This window comes from Papaver somniferum, chromosome 8 (assembly GCF_003573695.1).
Source record: "Papaver somniferum cultivar HN1 chromosome 8, ASM357369v1, whole genome shotgun sequence".
Classification (NCBI taxonomy): domain Eukaryota; kingdom Viridiplantae; phylum Streptophyta; class Magnoliopsida; order Ranunculales; family Papaveraceae; genus Papaver; species Papaver somniferum.
The window spans coordinates 9,692,548-9,710,336 of record NC_039365.1 but is presented as its reverse complement, the minus strand read 5'-3'; the positions used below and the strand labels follow the sequence as shown (position 1 = coordinate 9,710,336).

General features: G+C 38.2%; 3 protein-coding genes across 4 annotated transcripts; 2 read left to right on the top strand and 1 right to left on the bottom strand.

The window, feature by feature from the left end:
- Window positions 1–449: 449 nt before the first annotated feature.
- LOC113304560 (uncharacterized membrane protein YjcL-like) lies at window positions 450–4,038 on the top strand. The gene is made up of 6 exons (XM_026553701.1): window positions 450–866; window positions 953–1,179; window positions 1,843–1,953; window positions 2,175–2,330; window positions 2,710–2,951; window positions 3,611–4,038. Exons 1-6 carry the CDS (start codon window positions 535–537, stop codon window positions 3,932–3,934), a joined length of 1,392 nt encoding a protein of 463 aa, XP_026409486.1. The 5' UTR covers window positions 450–534; the 3' UTR covers window positions 3,935–4,038.
- Window positions 4,039–6,311: 2,273 nt separating this feature from the next.
- LOC113304314 (ferric reduction oxidase 2-like) lies at window positions 6,312–10,855 on the top strand. The gene is made up of 8 exons (XM_026553394.1): window positions 6,312–6,564; window positions 6,668–6,770; window positions 6,914–7,108; window positions 7,210–7,444; window positions 8,841–9,168; window positions 9,245–9,488; window positions 9,649–10,352; window positions 10,504–10,855. The coding sequence occupies exons 1-8, from the start codon at window positions 6,417–6,419 to the stop codon at window positions 10,641–10,643; spliced, it is 2,097 nt and encodes a 698-aa protein (XP_026409179.1). The 5' UTR covers window positions 6,312–6,416; the 3' UTR covers window positions 10,644–10,855.
- A 784-nt stretch (window positions 10,856–11,639) lies between these two features.
- On the bottom strand, window positions 11,640–17,633 carry LOC113304313. Of its 2 annotated transcripts, none has more exons than XM_026553392.1 (5): window positions 17,268–17,633; window positions 16,093–16,183; window positions 15,610–15,957; window positions 13,360–15,479; window positions 11,640–13,258 (listed from the first exon to the last, which is right to left on the bottom strand). In XM_026553392.1, the coding sequence occupies exons 2-5, from the start codon at window positions 16,147–16,149 to the stop codon at window positions 11,839–11,841; spliced, it is 3,945 nt and encodes a 1,314-aa protein (XP_026409177.1). In that variant the 5' UTR covers window positions 16,150–16,183; window positions 17,268–17,633; the 3' UTR covers window positions 11,640–11,838. The 2 variants fall into 2 exon arrangements, with proteins under 2 accessions (XP_026409177.1, XP_026409178.1); XM_026553393.1 differs by lacking the exon at window positions 17,268–17,633 and adding an exon at window positions 16,277–17,236.
- Between the last annotated feature and the right edge of the window lie 156 nt (window positions 17,634–17,789).

Genomic DNA, 17,789 nt, shown 5'->3' with positions numbered 1-17,789 from the left:
CAACAAATGCTACGACAACAACAAATATTTAGACAAATGCTATTGGAGATAAATCAGACTGTAAACACATCATGTAGAAACAAAAACAATAGCAACTGATGAAAAAAGTCTAAAAACATGCTAATGCAATAGACAGGAAAAAAAAATTAATCATAGAGAAACCAAAGAAAACAATGACGCAAGGATCAATCAGAACTTCAAAGAAAACAATGAACCAAATAAATAAAACATTCTTCGACAAGGATTCAATCCTCTCCTATTCTTCGATTCCCTCGCTCACCTCTAGACTCGGGCCTTCCCTCCTCCTTACGTGTCACGACTGTTCAAGTACCCACTCCACATGGCCTTTCCAGACTCGGCCTTATGAACTGCTGATCCAGTTACCAGTATAAAATACATCTGTGGGTCCCACAGCACAACACAGATATCTCCAACAGACGAATCTGATTCTCTCCTCATTTCTCCTGCTTCCTTCTAGTCAACCCAGACTAGAGGAGAACCCAAAAAAGAAAAAGATCACCAACAAACCAAAAAATGGCTTCAAAATTACTTTCATCATTCTACTCAATTCAATCTCAATCCCAGAATTCCACATTCACCACTAGATCTTCACCATCATCATCATTGGCGTACATCTCCCGCCATAAGAATCCAACCTGTTTCACAATCAATTCCCAACAAAAACACCCATCACTACCATATCTTCACACTCCTCTTCCCAATACAAAGAACCTTAATTTATCATCATCATCTCATAGATCTCTACAAACAAAAGCTCAATTGAATTTCAATGTCCCATTGATTTCACCACAAGATCAATGGGGGACTTGGACTGCACTCTTCGCCACTGGTGCTTTTGGTATCTGGTGACTTGAAAATCTCAATCTTTTTCTTTAATTTGATGAATTTTGGTAATTTGGTTTGGGGTTTGTGAAATTGGGTTTTTTTGTAGGTCAGAGAAGACGAATATTGGGAGCGCATTGAGTGGGGCATTAGTGAGTACATTGGTGGGACTTGCAGCAAGTAATTTGGGGATTATATCTTGTGAAGCACCAGCTTATAATGTTGTAATGAAGTTTTTGTTGCCATTGGCTGTTCCATTGCTGTTGTTTAGAGCCGATTTGCGCCGTGTTATTGAGTCTACTGGAACATTGCTATTGGCTTTCTTGGTTGGTTCAGGTATGTATGCATATTCATATGCTTACTAATTATTGCAATTGTGATATTTATTTCTGTTTTAGGGTTGCTAGTGGTTTGCTGTAGATGATTTCTTAGTTTTCTTTTGATATTCAACTCATGGGTTTGGTTCACAATTTCATTATGGTTTGTGAAACTCATTTTTGTTCCCAACTTTGTAAAATAAGCTGCAATGTGCACATTCATGAAGCATCAGGTCGATCCGTGGGTGCCACTTTCTTACACACCATGTTTATTGGGTTTTGAATTGTGTTAATGTTTTTGGTTTCAAGGGTACTTTAGGAGTCTAGAGTGAATGATTGATCTGAAGAAAACACAGTTTTCTTAAGCTTTAATTTTTCTCAAATTTGTACTAGTAAATTTAGCCGAACTATGCGGCAATCACTGTTGTGTAGGCCAAACATTGGTGACATAGAGAGGAGAGGCAACCATTCACTTAAAGAATCGCTCTTTGGTTTATCTCCCTACTGGGTGTGCACTTGATGTGTACAGAGTGTCTACATAACCCTCCTCTTCGTGAAAATTAGCAAAATGAAGTAGAGAAGAAGAAAGATTATGTGGTTATAATAAGATACTGTATACCCTTTCATGCATACAGGTTTATAACTTTTCATCATTTGTACTCATTTATCCTTTGAATGACAGTTGCTACAACAGTTGGTACTGTGGTGGCATATCTGATGGTACCTATGAAATCACTTGGTCAAGATAGTTGGAAGATTGCTGCTGCCCTCATGAGTAGGCATATTGGCGGAGGTAATTTCCTTCAGCACACTTTTCTATTGTAAATAAATGTACTCCAGCTTTGGCCTAATGTTGACAAAATATTGAAAGGCATTGTTATTCTTATCTTTGTTGAAATCGATTATCTTAATCTTGTTCCCCTCTGGTTACTTTTTGCAGTGTCAATAGTTTGTGCCGGTTTTTTTTTATTTTGTAAACTTATGCGACAACTTGCAATGCTAACTCTATTGCAGCGGTCAATTATGTTGCTGTTTCGGAGGCTCTTGGTGTCTCTCCGTCAGTTTTGGCTGCAGGGTTAGCCGCAGATAATGTTATATGTGCAATTTATTTCACAACACTTTTTGCATTGGCATCCAATATTCCTCGTGAGGCTCCTACATCAGCAAATGGTGTGTGTTTCCTTCTATTTGTGGTCTTTAAGAATTTAAATTCACTGATTATCATGCTGATGTAATTGCCAGTTTTTCTTATCTGTGTTCCTGGTGCATTTCATGAGAACTTTCTTGGTTTACCATCTGCTGCAGAGTACTGTTTAAACAATAACTCTAGGCATATTCTAGAAGTACTGTGAGTCTGTGACTCTGCTACTTTGTTTAACCACTTTCTTTTTGTTCCTAGTCATTTCTTAGATTCACATACTTCATCTTTTCTTTACTTAGTAAATTCACCTTATTCTGGTGATTTCCTTTTTCACTTTCATTTTTGTTTTAGATTAAAAACCTATAAAATCTTAGATTTGTCATATAATGATAACCTGAACTTTGGCAGATGATGTAACGGTTATGGGATCTGAGGCAGGAAACAAGTTACCCGTTCTCCAAACTGCTACTGCTATTTCTATATCCTTTGTTATCTGCACAGTTTCCACCTATATAATGAAAGCACTTAAAATCCAAGGATACAATCTTCCATGCATCACCGCAATTGTAGTAGTATTAGCAACTATATTTCCAACACAATTTGGTAACCTCGCACCTGCTGGTGAAGCTGTGGCTTTGATTCTGATGCAGGTATGTAATCATACAACCAACAGCTATTTCTGTAGTAAAGGTGTTTTCTGAGTTATCTGATCTGTTTGAAATTGAGATGGAAATAATCTATGTGATGTTTGTAGACCCACTTTGTAGTGTGGGTCTTGAAGGCCTTGCCACATTTTATTAAAGATTCAAACACTCAATTGCGCAGTCCTTCTGATTTTCTGGGTCGTCCAAGCACTCCATAATATGCTTTTTCTTTTATTTTTCTACTTACAAAGTGTGGTGTCTTATGTCTCAACACGTATAATGTTATCCCTATATAGCCAAACATATTTCGGCTTTGATGAAGTTCTTGATGAACTTGTGAATACTTTTCTTGTTTTTTGTTTTGATTTGATAGGTGTGCAAAGACTTGAAGAGTAACGATTTGATAGAATCGTGCCTCCACTCAAACCAAAATTTGTGGTTCTTGAGTGCTTTTGTACTAAACTATTGCTTTTCCAGAAAGCCTTTCTAAGTGATCCTGAACTTGATAAGTCATAAGGACCACATTCTACTGACCTGAAACAACCACCTCAAAAGCAAATTTTCTTCTTCTTTGCAACCCTTTGTTTCTTGCTAGAAATCGGATTCTTTTTGTCATATTGCTAATCATTATGTTGGACTTTTGATACATTCGTTTGGAATAACAGGTCTTCTTTGCTGTCGTGGGTGCAAATGGTAGCATCTGGAATGTCATTAACACTGCACCAAGCATCTTCATGTTTGCACTAGTGCAGATAACTGTTCATCTCGCCATAATTCTTGGAGTGGGAAAACTTCTAGGCTTAGAAAGAAAACTTCTGTTGTTGGCTTCAAATGCTAATGTGGGAGGACCTACTACTGCATGTGGAATGGCTACAGCTAAAGGATGGAGTTCTCTGATTGTCCCTTCAATTCTTGCAGGAATATTCGGAATTGCAATTGCAACTTTCCTTGGGATAGGATTTGGGGTTAAGGTTCTTAAATATATGTAATTAATTTTCAAATCTTGTAATTCATAATTGTAAAATCTCATGCCTTTTGTATTACAGACTCAGTTCAAGGCAACATAAGAAGAAAAGATTTCCTATGTCTTAAATTGATTGTTGAGGGAAGGAGAACCATGACTCACATGTTATTGGACTTTTTGGTCCTGGAGTGTGAGGACCCTTCACAGCACTACAGTAAATATCAATAAACCTCAATCAGTGGACCAGTTTATCACTAATGACAAGTTGTAGGATAACATGATATGCACTTTTAGTACAATGAACCCACTCACTCATGTAGAGAAAGTTGAAGCCTTGTGTTTATCACACTCCATAGTCCATATCATACAAGGTATGGGAGCAAGATTTTTTCTTAATAGGGTGATAAAGGCACTGCTCACACCTAACTTCCTGCTCATACCGACTCTTATGTTACGACTTTACCGATCTTTCGACCATGTCTAGTATAATGCTTTGCATACCCGAGACTTTACAAGAATGATAACCCTTGAATCTAGACTGTGAATGTGTCACTTACCAGTTTCGTGGATATTCAAGCTATAAGCCTTTAAAATATCTCTATGTCACCGTGCTATAACTAATCATGGTTTATTTAATTTATACAAAATTAATCAAATTTTATGCACTTTAAGAATTTTAATCTAATTCTCATTTGACTGGTCAAGTAACAATGACTAATGTCCTTAGACCGTGCGTTAAGAATTTTGGCCCTGTTTACGAGGAGACTGCACAGATCAGAGTATCAAAACATGCAGACGCCTAGCTGTAATAATGACACGATGAGGAGCAGATGTGGAAATATTAACACACGCCCGCAACCAGATGAAAACAAATTAGCACACGCCTCCTCATGCATATCTCCACATTAGCTGACAAAACACATTACGCCACCATATCAACCACACTTTGCAAGATATATTGGGATCAGAATAAGCAGGCGTCTTCACTATCCCCATGACACCATCACCAATTCTGCTTACGAGCCATCCAAATATGTCAACTCTAAAAATCCCACTTTTTAAAGATACTTTACAAGTTCAGTTAAAATTCCACTGAAGAATTCCCTCATGGGGATGGCACCGGCCAGTTACTGTCAAAAAATGAGAAACAACCAGAATAACTAGCAGTAGGTATGGACAGTACCATAGTAAATGATGATAAGAAAAATGATCCTTATCATTTAAAACAGAGTATCGAAAACTATTTCAGAAGATACAGTGGATAGTTATGTCTAACGTATATGGATAGAATATATTGAATGATTAAAGAAGATTAGTGTATCTTGCATGTCCAGGATCTTATATGGAATCTTTATTTTTTCCAGAATAAAGGGAGTAATGCACTTAGAATGAAACCCTATTCAGGATGGGATAACGCCGGCCAGAAGAATGAAAAATCGGGAGAAAGAAAACGTCATACATGCATCATCACTTTGGGTGCTTCTTAAAATAGAAAATTTTTGTTGCATGTATGCTTCTTGCTTTGAAAGGGAATTGAGTCGACATCCATCCATCATCATCCATAGTATCACATACATACATCATCATAAATACCCATTGACTTTATTTTTCAAGAATAAGAAAATGAGTGTGAAGTGGAAAATACACTGATTACTCTTCACATGCAATTTCACACGTAAGAATGAATTATTCAGGGTATGATTAAAATGAGTCGCAATTAAAGTAAGTAACAAAAACCCACATCATTTTCAATCCTTGTAATGGATGGCAGTCATTGAATATTACATATTTTAAGCATTGAGATTAAAGGGTTTTGTTTACCTTTGTTACTGATGAAGTCAAGAAATTCTCAGGCAGAATTACTTTTGCATTTTGTAATCAACGAAATACTAGGTTGATACGGGTGGACATGGATCATGCTCCTTGGGTATTGCATGTTTTGTTTCTGCTCATAAAATATCAATCAATAATGTCCGTTGTCCACATTCTAATGACTGACTGAAATGCAAGGCCGTTAGTCTTTGGTATCGTTTGCAGAAGTCCAATTTTGTGCACATTCTGTGATTCTGACATCCAACCAAATGTTCTTGGTTAATTTTCTGTAAATAGTTATCGACTGATTTCATTATTCTTCACTTTACAGTTGTATCGGAACTAAAATTGAAATGTCACATGAACACTCTTTAAACATTATGCACGAAGCGGGACTAGGTTTTTAGAACCGGCCCGTTATGGTAAAAAAGAAATGTGTGCCTGACTGTGACATCACTAAACGGGAAGGTGTAGGCATTACCTTCTAAGTGTGTATGCGTGTGGGTAAATAAAATTATTTTCATGTAATTTTATGGCTATAAATAAGGGGACCCCATAGAGATCAGACATTAAATTCTGTTTTGCCATAACATAAAAGTAACAGTTTCCGGAGTTGGTCAGAGAGATAACAAAAATCAACAACACTATCAAAGGTTAGTATAAACAACAAGAAGAAGAAGAAAGAAGGAGTAAAAATGGTGAAGTCAGAGATAAGAATGGTGTTGTTGTTAGTCTTCATGGGGATTATTATGATCTTTGTTATGATGCCTACCACTACTTTCAAAAAAGTTTGGTTTCCTAGTATTAAAGCCAAAACTCAATCTACATATTTTGGCTCAGCAGGTATATATTTATCTCTATGATCATAGATATATTCATGGGTTTTAATTTTTATGATTTTATGATAGTTTTTTGTGTTTGATTTTTGGGTTTTTGATGATTTTAGGAGCAAGACTTTTGATATACACATTCCCAATGTTATTCATAGCTGCATTAGGTTGTGTATATCTTCATTTAACAAAGAACAATGAAGATATTTACAAGAAAAGGTAGGAGAAGATTGATTATATTGCTAATATATATTGGATTCTTTTTTTTTTCCTATTATTAACAAGTTTTTTCATGAATTATGTTAATTTTCAATAACCTAATTTTGAATGTTTTTGTGGTTCTGGTTGTATATGAATGACAGTGATAAAGAAAATAATCGAATTTCGATATGGAAAACTCCGGTGCTTGTGAAAGGGCCATTAGGGATTGTAACAGGAACTGAATTAGCATTTTTCATAATGTTCATAGCTCTATTAGTCTGGTCATTTGCAAGTTACTTGGTCATGAGCTTCGAAACCATCAACAAAAAAACAGCAGCAAAACTTGGATTGACAGTGTAAGTATACAAATTTAGATTGTTTGAATATCCGATTTTTGATCTTTTTTCTTGGTATCAAGGGGTTTTTCTTCTTTTCTTTTCTTTTTTTCATTTTGTAGGTGGCAAGACAAACTAGAGAGTGCAGGTCTAAGGTTTGGCTTAGTAGGGAATATAGGTTTATCATTTTTGTTCTTTCCGGTGGCACGAGGCTCGTCTATGTTGGCATTGCTAGGATTAACATCAGAAGCAAGCATCAAGTATCATATTTGGCTTGGTCACATTGCCATGGTTCTCTTCACTGCTCATGGTCTTTGTTATGCTATCGTCTGGGGTAATACAGGACATCTTCATGCGGTAAATTTCTTTACATTTCCATCTCTATACACAAAAAAGAAAAAAATCCATTTTCACAACAAACCCCATTTTTTCAGAAATGATAAGAGTAGCTAAATAACAACATTTTGACAGCGATTTATTTCTGTAGATGCTCTAAAATTGAATGTCAATTTTTTTGATAAGTTCATAACCCATTTAACAAAACCTAACATAAATGCATACTAACCCTTTTTTGCCATATTTGGCTAAAAGGAAGAAAAAACAAATGATATAAATGTTTGTTTTACTAAACAAAACCTAGTTAGATGCAACTGTTTTGTTTTTCTTTTTGACTTTGAAATATTATTTTAGTGGTAGTTATGGTGGTGGGGTGAAGGGGGGAAATTTGATTTGGTGGTGCACAAATTGTTGGGATGATCATGGAAGTAGTAGTATGATCATTTCCACTTGTATGGTCCAAAGTTTATGACAAACTGTGGATGAATATTCTTTCCTTCATGTTTATTGATCATAATAGGGTTCCACATGAAGGGAATCTATGGTCAACTTCCCCACAAACTATAGATAAAATTGAAATGCGGATCAGAAGAAAAAAAATTATGTTCACATGGACCAAAAATTTGATTGTGCAGTTTTGATCTAACAATATTACAATCAACTATTAGTAAATTCTATACAATACAGAATGATAGGAAAAGTGGTCCTTTTAAAATCCGTGAGTCGTGGTTTTAAGTTGACTGTATCATCCGTGAAATTTCTAAATTTTTCTAGGTCATTTTTCTCTATAAAGGTGAGGTGTAGCCAAAAGAATAGTTAACCAAGTGATTCTATAAATTAGCTATTGGTGGTGGTCCATATACTAGTTTTGAGGATCTATTGTTAGCTTTGGTGAAATGAAGTTTTGTTGAGATGTCATCCCAACCACCAAATTTGGATTTGGAGTCAAATTTATGCCTTGGTGATATAGTTGATTAGTTTCTCTAAGCTCTGATGGTGAAAGCTGTTTTAGAGTTTTAGATTTGTGTCACACCTTGCTCAACCACTGAGCCTTGTCCTTGCCATGTACGTGTACATTATTCAACCCATGTTATCATCTAGTGTTTAAAGCAACATTTCTAAGCTGTCATTGCTTCATAATCATGTTCTTTTAGCATATTATGCTTCATTATTGAATTTGACTGATCGCCAATACATGCTTTCTGTGAGCATCTGAGGCGTCACCTCTGGTTTTGGAGATTTGCGTTTCGACCCCCACCAGCAGCACTTAGTAGTGTCCGTGCCTGTGTTGCGGGCAGTGGTCCAGTAAAACAATGACTGCATGAAATGTTTTCTTCAATTGTTATGCATCACTGCGATTTTCCATTCAAGAAATTCTTGTGAATTACACTAACAGCAAATTCTTGTGATTTTGCAGTTCATATCATGGCGCAAGGCAGATATTTCAGTGGTTGCTGGAGAGGTGGCATTGATCTGTGGATTAGCTATGTGGGTGACAGTCATTCCAAGAATAAGGCGCAACATGTTCGAAGTCTTTTTCTACACTCACCACCTGTACATTGGCTTTGTTGCTTTCTTTGTCTTCCATGTTGGATTCGCTTACACCTGCATCATGCTCCCAGGATTTTACCTCTTCATGGTAGATCGATACCTGCGATTTTTACAGTCCAGGCGCCAAATTCGTCTTCTTTCTTCAAGAGTTTTACCCTGTGATACTGTTGAACTTAACTTCTTAAAGGATCCAGGTAAGAATCACCAAATCCTAGTAGAAATGTGTGCCTTTAATGTTGCTGGAGATACTGAACTTTAATGTTGTTGCAGCATTGAGATATATTTCTACCAGTATCGTCTTTATAAATATCCCGAGCATCTCAAAGATCCAATGGCACCCTTTCACTATCACCTCAAACAGTAACTTAGAACCTGAGAAGCTCAGTCTAATGATTAAGAAGGAAGGCAGTTGGTCTCAAAAGCTTCACCAAATCCTGTCAACAGCATCTTCAGTGGATCATCTCGATGTCTGCATTGAAGGACCTTACGGACCAGCTTCAACCCATTTTATGAGGTCTGCGTCTAAACATAGAACAATAACATACTAAACCAGCATATTCTTTCGGGAACTGTTTAGAGACCCGACTTAACTCTTAAATTTTAATTTTCCCACTGGCGATTCAGAATCTGCTGAACAGCTTTTTAATGAATGTTGCTGATAAATTATGGTGCAGGCATGACACTCTTGTGATGGTATGTGGAGGAAGCGGGATTACGCCATTCATCTCTATCACTCGTGAAATCATCTTTCGCAGTACAACTTCCAACAGCAAAACTCCACGGATCCTCCTTGTTTGTGCTTTCAAACACACTACAGATTTAACCATGCTAGACCTCCTCCTTCCTATCTCTGGAACAACAGATATCTCTCGTGTTCAACTACAAATTGAGGCTTATGTTACAAGAGAGAAACAGCCTAATGTGGAAAACAAAAATCAAGTTAGGTCAATCTGGTTCAAACCCAATGCAACAGACATGCCCATAACTGCAACTTTAGGCCCCAACAGCTGGCTCTGGCTTGGAGCAATAATCTCATCGTCTTTCGTTATTTTTCTTATCCTCCTGGGTATTCTGACTCGTTTTTATATAAACCCGATCGACCATAACACCAATGACATATACCCTTGGGCTTATAAATCTCTTTTCTGCATGTTCTTCATTTGTGTCTCCATAGTAATCACATCTACTGCTGTAGTGCTCTGGAATAAAAACCAAAATGGGAAGGGATTGAAGCAGATTCAGAACACAGAAACAAATACGCCAATGAACTCGCCTGGTTCATTGTTCCACAATGGGGATACAGAATTAGAGAGTTTACCTAGTCAGTCCCTTGTTCAAGCAACCAACATACACTTTGGAGCAAGGCCAAATCTTAAGAGTACGTAACTTCCTTTTTCCTTCCTCGTTCACCTTGTAACTGCTATATACACCAAACCAACCTGGGATCTATGATGCCCAAAAATGCTGCAATATAATATAGATTACAATAACACACAATAGGGGCTAAAAATTGTTGTTTTTCATTGCAGAGATTCTATTCGACTGTGAAGGGTCAAGTGTTGGTGTTTTAGTCTGTGGACCAAAGAAGATGCGGCATGAGGTTGCCACCATATGCACAGCCGGTTTGGCAGATAATCTACATTTTGAGTCCATCAGCTTCAGTTGGTGATGTATTTATATATAAAGGAAAATAAAATAGAAACAAACAAGTGATTGCACCTGTATGTTTTGATATGTGGGACTATAGGTATGGTCCAAAAGAGGGCAGTAAAAATTTGGGGTTTAGGATAAAAGTGTGATGTGTGCTTCAGATGTGGATGGTGTAAATAAACTTGGGAGAGCAATCCTCCTTGATGGGATAAATAGTTTATGGCTTTCATATGATTTTTTCTGCTAAATGTTGATTAGGAAAAACAAATAATGAAACATTCAAACCCCTGCTATATCATATATACAGAACGTTTAGAGTCTGTTTAAAATTTTTGATCCTCAAGTAGAAAATCAAACAAAGAAAAAGGACGATCCTTGTTCAAACATGAATATTCAAGAACAGGATAAATTCTATACTTAAATGAATGAAAATAAGTAAGGATCAGCACATATTGCAGGTTACCTTATTAGTGTTAAGACAGCAGGCATAAGAAGACATCCAGGCCTTCCATTTGCAGGAAGTATTGACAGACTTTGGATTACACACAGAAACCATCACCGACTTGAACCTTTCACAAATCGCCGTCAAAGCAGATCTTCTTTGCACATGCACTCAGAAAAGTAAGTTAGACCTGCAAAGGCCACCAGACAAACAAACTTGCATCACCAGATAGGAAACGCCCTTGCGACACCAGTAACAATCAAGCTAGTTGCCTGGTTATAACTTCTTGAAATAACAAACAACAGAAAAAGTACTAACCATTAACTGAAGTACAGTTCCCAGTTTATCTTGCTCCAATAAATTTGCTAACACAAACAAAGTAAAGAACAGAAAGTATAGAAATGAAAAGAACAATTGCTCATATAGTTACGCCATCTTTACAAAGCTAAAACGGATTCTTCACTATTATTCCAAAAGAAGCTAGGCACACAATATTATTGCACTCTCAATGGCCTCAAATAACAAAGTAACAAGAAGAAAGTATAAATATCAGAAAACACCACTCCCAGGAGTAAATAAAGAATTTTGCAAAAGGAATATATTTATATTAGTGAACTTTCATAACCACTACTCAAAAAAGGAGAACTGCAGGCTTGAGATGTTGGACTGATAATAACAAAAAGGTTGATCATGTTCAACATCTCATTACCACACCTGCAAACCAAAACTATCCAATCGAGAGGAAAAAAAAAATCAAAAAAGTAAAGGTAAGTTAAGGTCTTCTTCTCTTAGGTGCTGTATCATCTTCACATTCTCTGACTCCAAATGATTTTGAATTTAAATCATACTTCCCATCGCGGCCATATCTTAAATGACCTTTATCATCTCTAACTCCACCACTAGGGGCTTCCTCTAATCTGTTATCAATAGCATGCACATAATCCTCCTTAATAGTCCCTCCTCTACTACTATGGAACTCTCCCGAAATATCCTTATTACGAGAACTTCGCACTGGTAAATCATCTTCTACGCCATACTGGAACCTCTTAATGGGTTCATCTGTATCATATCGTCTTGTTCGATGTACTATTCCATATCTACCACCATGTTTCCTTTTGTCATCATCACTCCCATCATACCTAGGCCTTCTACCAGTTCCCACCATTTCCTGAAACCTTCCAGGATGTATGGGCCTCTTATAATACTCATCTGCTCTGAATCTCTCTGACGAATCTGTTACATCAAACCTATGGTTCCTTCTGAAAACTCTTCGTGGTGAGCCCCTCCCTGAATCAGAAGATCGTTGCTTGTAACCGTGCTCCCTAACATGTGCCATGTCATCCCTCCTATCTTCAACCCACCTAGAAGTACGAGGTGGGGAACCACGTCTTCTAGAGATTGGAAGAAATTCCATCATATGATCCGGTCCAAAACCAGGCCGCCGGTGCGGTGATCTTATCCGGTCCATTCTGGTATATGATCTGATGTTAGGAGGTGACCTACTACATCTGCCCCTGGCAGAAGGCCATGCATTAGGAGAGCGAGTTCTAGATCTTGAGCGGGATCTCGTGCAAGGTTGAGACAGATGAGGAATACCCCTTCTTTGAATAGGAGAAATGCTTCGGCGGCGCATGGAAGAATCAATTCCCTCATCCGGAAGAATGTACCTCTCCCTGGGGCCTGTCTGAACAACTCGTGAACCATATCTAACAGTTCTGCTTCTTCCCAAACCGTTGCTTCTATCAGGGATAATTTCTCCAACTGGTTCGGGTCCCATATGAATACCAAAAGCGTCTCTGTCACTTGGAGATACTCTTCTAGTTATTGTTCGATGCCCAACCTGTAAAGAAGAATTCACCGGTTGTCTTTGCACTCTGCCACTTGGACTGGGTCCCACAGCACCTGGTTTAATAATTGTACCATCTGGTGCCACAATAAAACCATCGCTTTCAACCTTTGCAGCTGCAGCTGCAGCGGCATTTGTTGCCCCAGGATACACAAAATTAGCTGGGCCATAGTAACTGGGTGAATGATGGCGATTTTGAACCCAGCTTCCTCGTGAAGAATCGACCCAGGTATCAGCCCCTCGGCCTCTACCATGCAGCATATGCACAGAAGAACCACCTCTTACAGTAGATTTTGAAGAGCCATCCATACCAATTCTAGGATTTGAATCGTCAAAGTTGTTGGATCTGGAAACAAAACCATATTAAGAATGATGATTTCATATAATAAAATTAGAAAAACGAATGGTAAAACAAAAAGCACAAAAACTATACACCTAGAAATATACCTGTTAGTATATGCCCTATCCTTTCTAGGAAAGGTCTCACATGATGTTAGTCCTTCATTATAAATAGGAAGCTCCACACCCGGAGCAAATGCACCAACTACCCCAGTTATAGAATCTTTAGAACCCATACCATCCCCTTTCCTGTAACCAACTGCAGTACTTTGACAACTTTCTTGAAACTTTCCCCAAGAAGACAATCTTGAGCTTGCTACCAGGCTCCCACCCACACAAGAACCATTTTCTTGGATTCCCATATAAGAAGCAGTAGCATTGGATACTCCATCTACTTTAGCATCCATCTTAATCTTTTCAATGTCAACAGTCCTCCCATAGCCCCCCCTTGACTGTTGCTTCACAGCCCTGGTAGTTCTTTCACTACTAGATCCAGTCTCAGTAACGCTGCAATTCGAAAAACCTTCAATAGATGATTTGCAATTGGCATTCCCCTTGAATAGATCTCCATTAAAATCATTACCAACTTCTGCCTCTTCAGCAGCTTCAAAACCATACATTTCTCTGTTATATGACCCATAATCCACATGCTCAGCTACTTCTTCACCAGCATCTTCTTCCCAGTTATTTTCAGTGGACTCTCTCAATTCCCCATCCTCATACTGCGAATCATAGCCTGTCTGGTGCTCAACCTTTTTTTCAACCACGGGAACAAGATCCGCATTATCCTGAGAAACATCCGAACCGTAGTCACTATCCTCATAAGGATCTTCCAGAGCTAGCTTACCAGAACTGTTTTCAGGATGATCATAACTTCTGCATACCTCATCAGAGCTCAAACTTCCTATTGCAATTTGTGTCTCAACAACTTCAGGAGTATGAGTGGATTTTTCGGAGTCATCATCTCCACGAGCTGCAAAGTCTTCAGTACTTAAGTGCCCTCCATTATTAACACCTAGTTCACTTCCACATGCATCAGCAACATGTACACCTTCAGCAACAGAAGCATCTAAATTAGACGTATCTTCACAGTCGAGTGGTGTGTGTGTAACACCAGAAGCATCCGAGACACCTACGCCATCGATCAGAAGATCAGCTCGTAGTTCTTCATTATTTACATTATCTAAATTGCTGTTAATCTTGGGTGGATATCTTTCAACGAGCAAATCAGATTTTCTGTAAGCATTGTCAGCATTCAAAGAAGCTCCCTTAGAAATCATACTACCAGAGAGAGGCACATCACACGTCTGAGACTGAGGACTCTTAACAGAAACTTCTTCAACTACTGCATCAGCACCACAATCACCATGTCCTGTGTGGCCTTTTTCTTCGTCACAGACTAATTTTGATTCTTTCACCATGTCCTGTGTGGCATTATCAATCTCAGAAGAAAATTCCTTCCCTTGTAAGCTGGGACTTTGTTCTGCATCTTTGCAGACATCCAACCCACTGTCCCTGTTGGACTCAGGAAACCCAGGAACCATTCTTTTGGACTCGAGGCCATTAACATCTTTTGGTTCATCAACTGGATCCTCCCACACATCCATAACGACATTTAAGTCCCAATGTAACCTATCATCCCGAGAGGCAGATTCAAGCTTTCTCTCAGTCTCATCATCCTTACATTCAACAGTGGGGCACCTTGTATCCTTTCCACCCGCAACATCTTTGGTAACAGTTGTCAAATTTTTGGTGACTTCCTCGGGTGTATCACATAACATGGTAGTTTCTTCCATGGCTAGTGATGCATTTCGTGAATCATCCATGCCAGGTTGCTCAGCCGTGCGCCCTGATTCCGACTTTATCAAACCTTCAGACCTTCCCAACACAGATAACTTTCCAGGTGCTGAGCCTTCATCATTATCACTGGGACAAGATTCGATACTGTGAATACAAGCAGCAGCAGCCAGTATTGAAATGCCTGAAAAGTCTTCATGGATATCCTCTGAGATCTTTCCATTGGCACTTACCCCCTGGCCCAACTCATTAGCAACAGCATTGTCAATTGCCATGGCACGTCGACCTTTTAAAAAGCTGACCGAGTCATGTTGGTGTGGAGAAGGAACTCGAGGTGGAGGTGATGGTGACCGGAATAAAAATCTTCTTTTCTTTAAGGGTATATGCTCTATTTTGTTGCTGAAGTGTCTACCAAGAATAGTTACACCAAGCTGCCAAATACAAATTGAGAAGATAAAATGGAAAGTATATTAGATACCGGTGATTAAGACTTCATACTACCATGCATACAGAAAAGAATACACTATGAGCAGTCACAGAACAAGTAGCAGCAGTAATAACCTTTTCAGATTCGGAAACTGGCATATCCAATTGCCTCTTTGAATCTCCTTTGTCAATACCCTTGCCACTTCCTGGAACAAGTTTTGCACTTCCTTCCACACTTCTCAGAAATGGTTTTCTAGGTCGTCTAGCAGCACTCCTGCTACCTTTCGAAATTGTCTTCCAACTCAGGTCTGGATTGAAAACGGTAGTAAGCTCCAGACCACCAGAGCTCAACATACTTCCAGATAGAGATTTCTTCCCATCAACTGGCTTACCACCACAAGTCTTGCAGGATGCAACCGCTAATCGATTTCTACTTAATGCACGGCTAGAGGCCGACCCTCCTCTACAAGTACACGAACGAATCTGCATGGCAGCAAATAACTGATCCAATCAAATCAAGATTGATAAATCCGCTCAAGATATCCAACAAAGGCGATTAAGAATTAAAATTGATAATTCGATGTAACCAAAATTAGTAAAGAAACCCTTGAAACCAACCATTAAATCAAGACCCTCATTGTCTTCCCATATGCCAGATTTCTTCCTAACCACCATGCGAGAATGTAAATCAACTTGAGAAAGATATGACCTGTAAAAGATAGGAGGTATGCATCAGCCATCAGCATCAGAGATAAATAAACAACGTGATCAATCTATATATTAGATAGTTAGCAAACCCTACAGCGATTGCCAAAAATAGGACTCCACAGGTCAGTTGCCTTAAGGCAGATCATGTCAACCAACCATAAAGGTCTAAATACAAATCCCCCACGTAGTAGATAGATTCTAGGTAAAGTTGAAAACCAAATCAAGGCTTCTTCTAAGCCGACGAAAAACTTCAACAACTAGAGAATCACATATTTGAAGCTAGCCATCCAATTGCAGGGATCTAACACCAAAAAGTGAGCATAATCATGAAGACTAGTAACACAAGATAAGATTCAATTTGTGCCTTTCAAGGCGGCAATCATCAATAATAATCTAATTTAATGTAGTAATTCAGACAAATTGCACCTACTGGCTACTGCACAACTAAGGGCATCCATCTCCCTTGACCCCAAAATTTTCCCAATTCCATATCAGCCATGTATCCAATTCTTGTCTATCCAAAATTATCAGATCCCAATCGACCCCCAAAACAATTGTGTCTGATTTTGGGGAAGAGAGCGAGATCCATTAGCCCTACATTAATTTCTAGAAAACAATCATAGCATCACAGATCCTGCAACAAACCCTAATTTCTCTAAACAGAGTAGATATGACCACAACACCTCAACGATTTAATCACTTGAATAAGATGATGGGCAACAAACCCTAGTATCAAAAAACAAAACCCACAACGGTAATCGATTCAAAAACCAGTTCTGAACCAACCAATCAAAACCCCCAAATCTGTGTAGCTTCTTTTGAGCTAAACAAAAGCAACATTAATCCACTGCCCCCGTTTAACCATGAAGCTTCTTCAAATCAAACCCTAACACAGATCCAATCTGCCCCAATGGATCTTCATCCTGTTCATAGGAATGTCTGAGTCTTCAACCATAACCCTAATTCCACACATGTCCTATCTATAGGACTGTAAATCCCAGTCTCCCCCCACCCCCAATCATCAACACACATACAGAAAACATATCAGAAAAATCAAAAGCATCAGCTAGAAGGGTTTTCAATACCTTTCAATAAACAACACCAAATTCTGATCTTCGTCTTCTTAATTCAGATCTTCAAAAAAAAATCTTCAAAAATCACCAAAAATAAATAAACAAAATCCCTGTCTTCAAATCTTCAAAAGCTTCTTCTTCTTCTTCTTGTTTGGAGGTTCAATAATCATCGATCATTATATACACACAGACAGTGATGATGATAATGATTATCAAAACCCTTTTGTCTTGTATCCCTTCCCTTTTATCTCAGATTGTAATCTTCAACCACACATTGAAGAATCAAACGAACCCTAAAAAGAAAAGGAGGAGGATTATTCTGTGATTTTCTTCTGCCCAATCTTCTTCTATTTCTTTTTTATTTTTCTTCAAAGGAAATAAAAGAACCTCTATGTTGGGATATAAGATTGCTCCTTTACCACGTATTTATGCGTAATTTTATTCCATAAATATCCCCTTTATGTGACGTTAATACCCTTAGGTTAAATTTTATTCGGCTTCTGTAAAGTCAACACCGCTTATGATTGACTATTT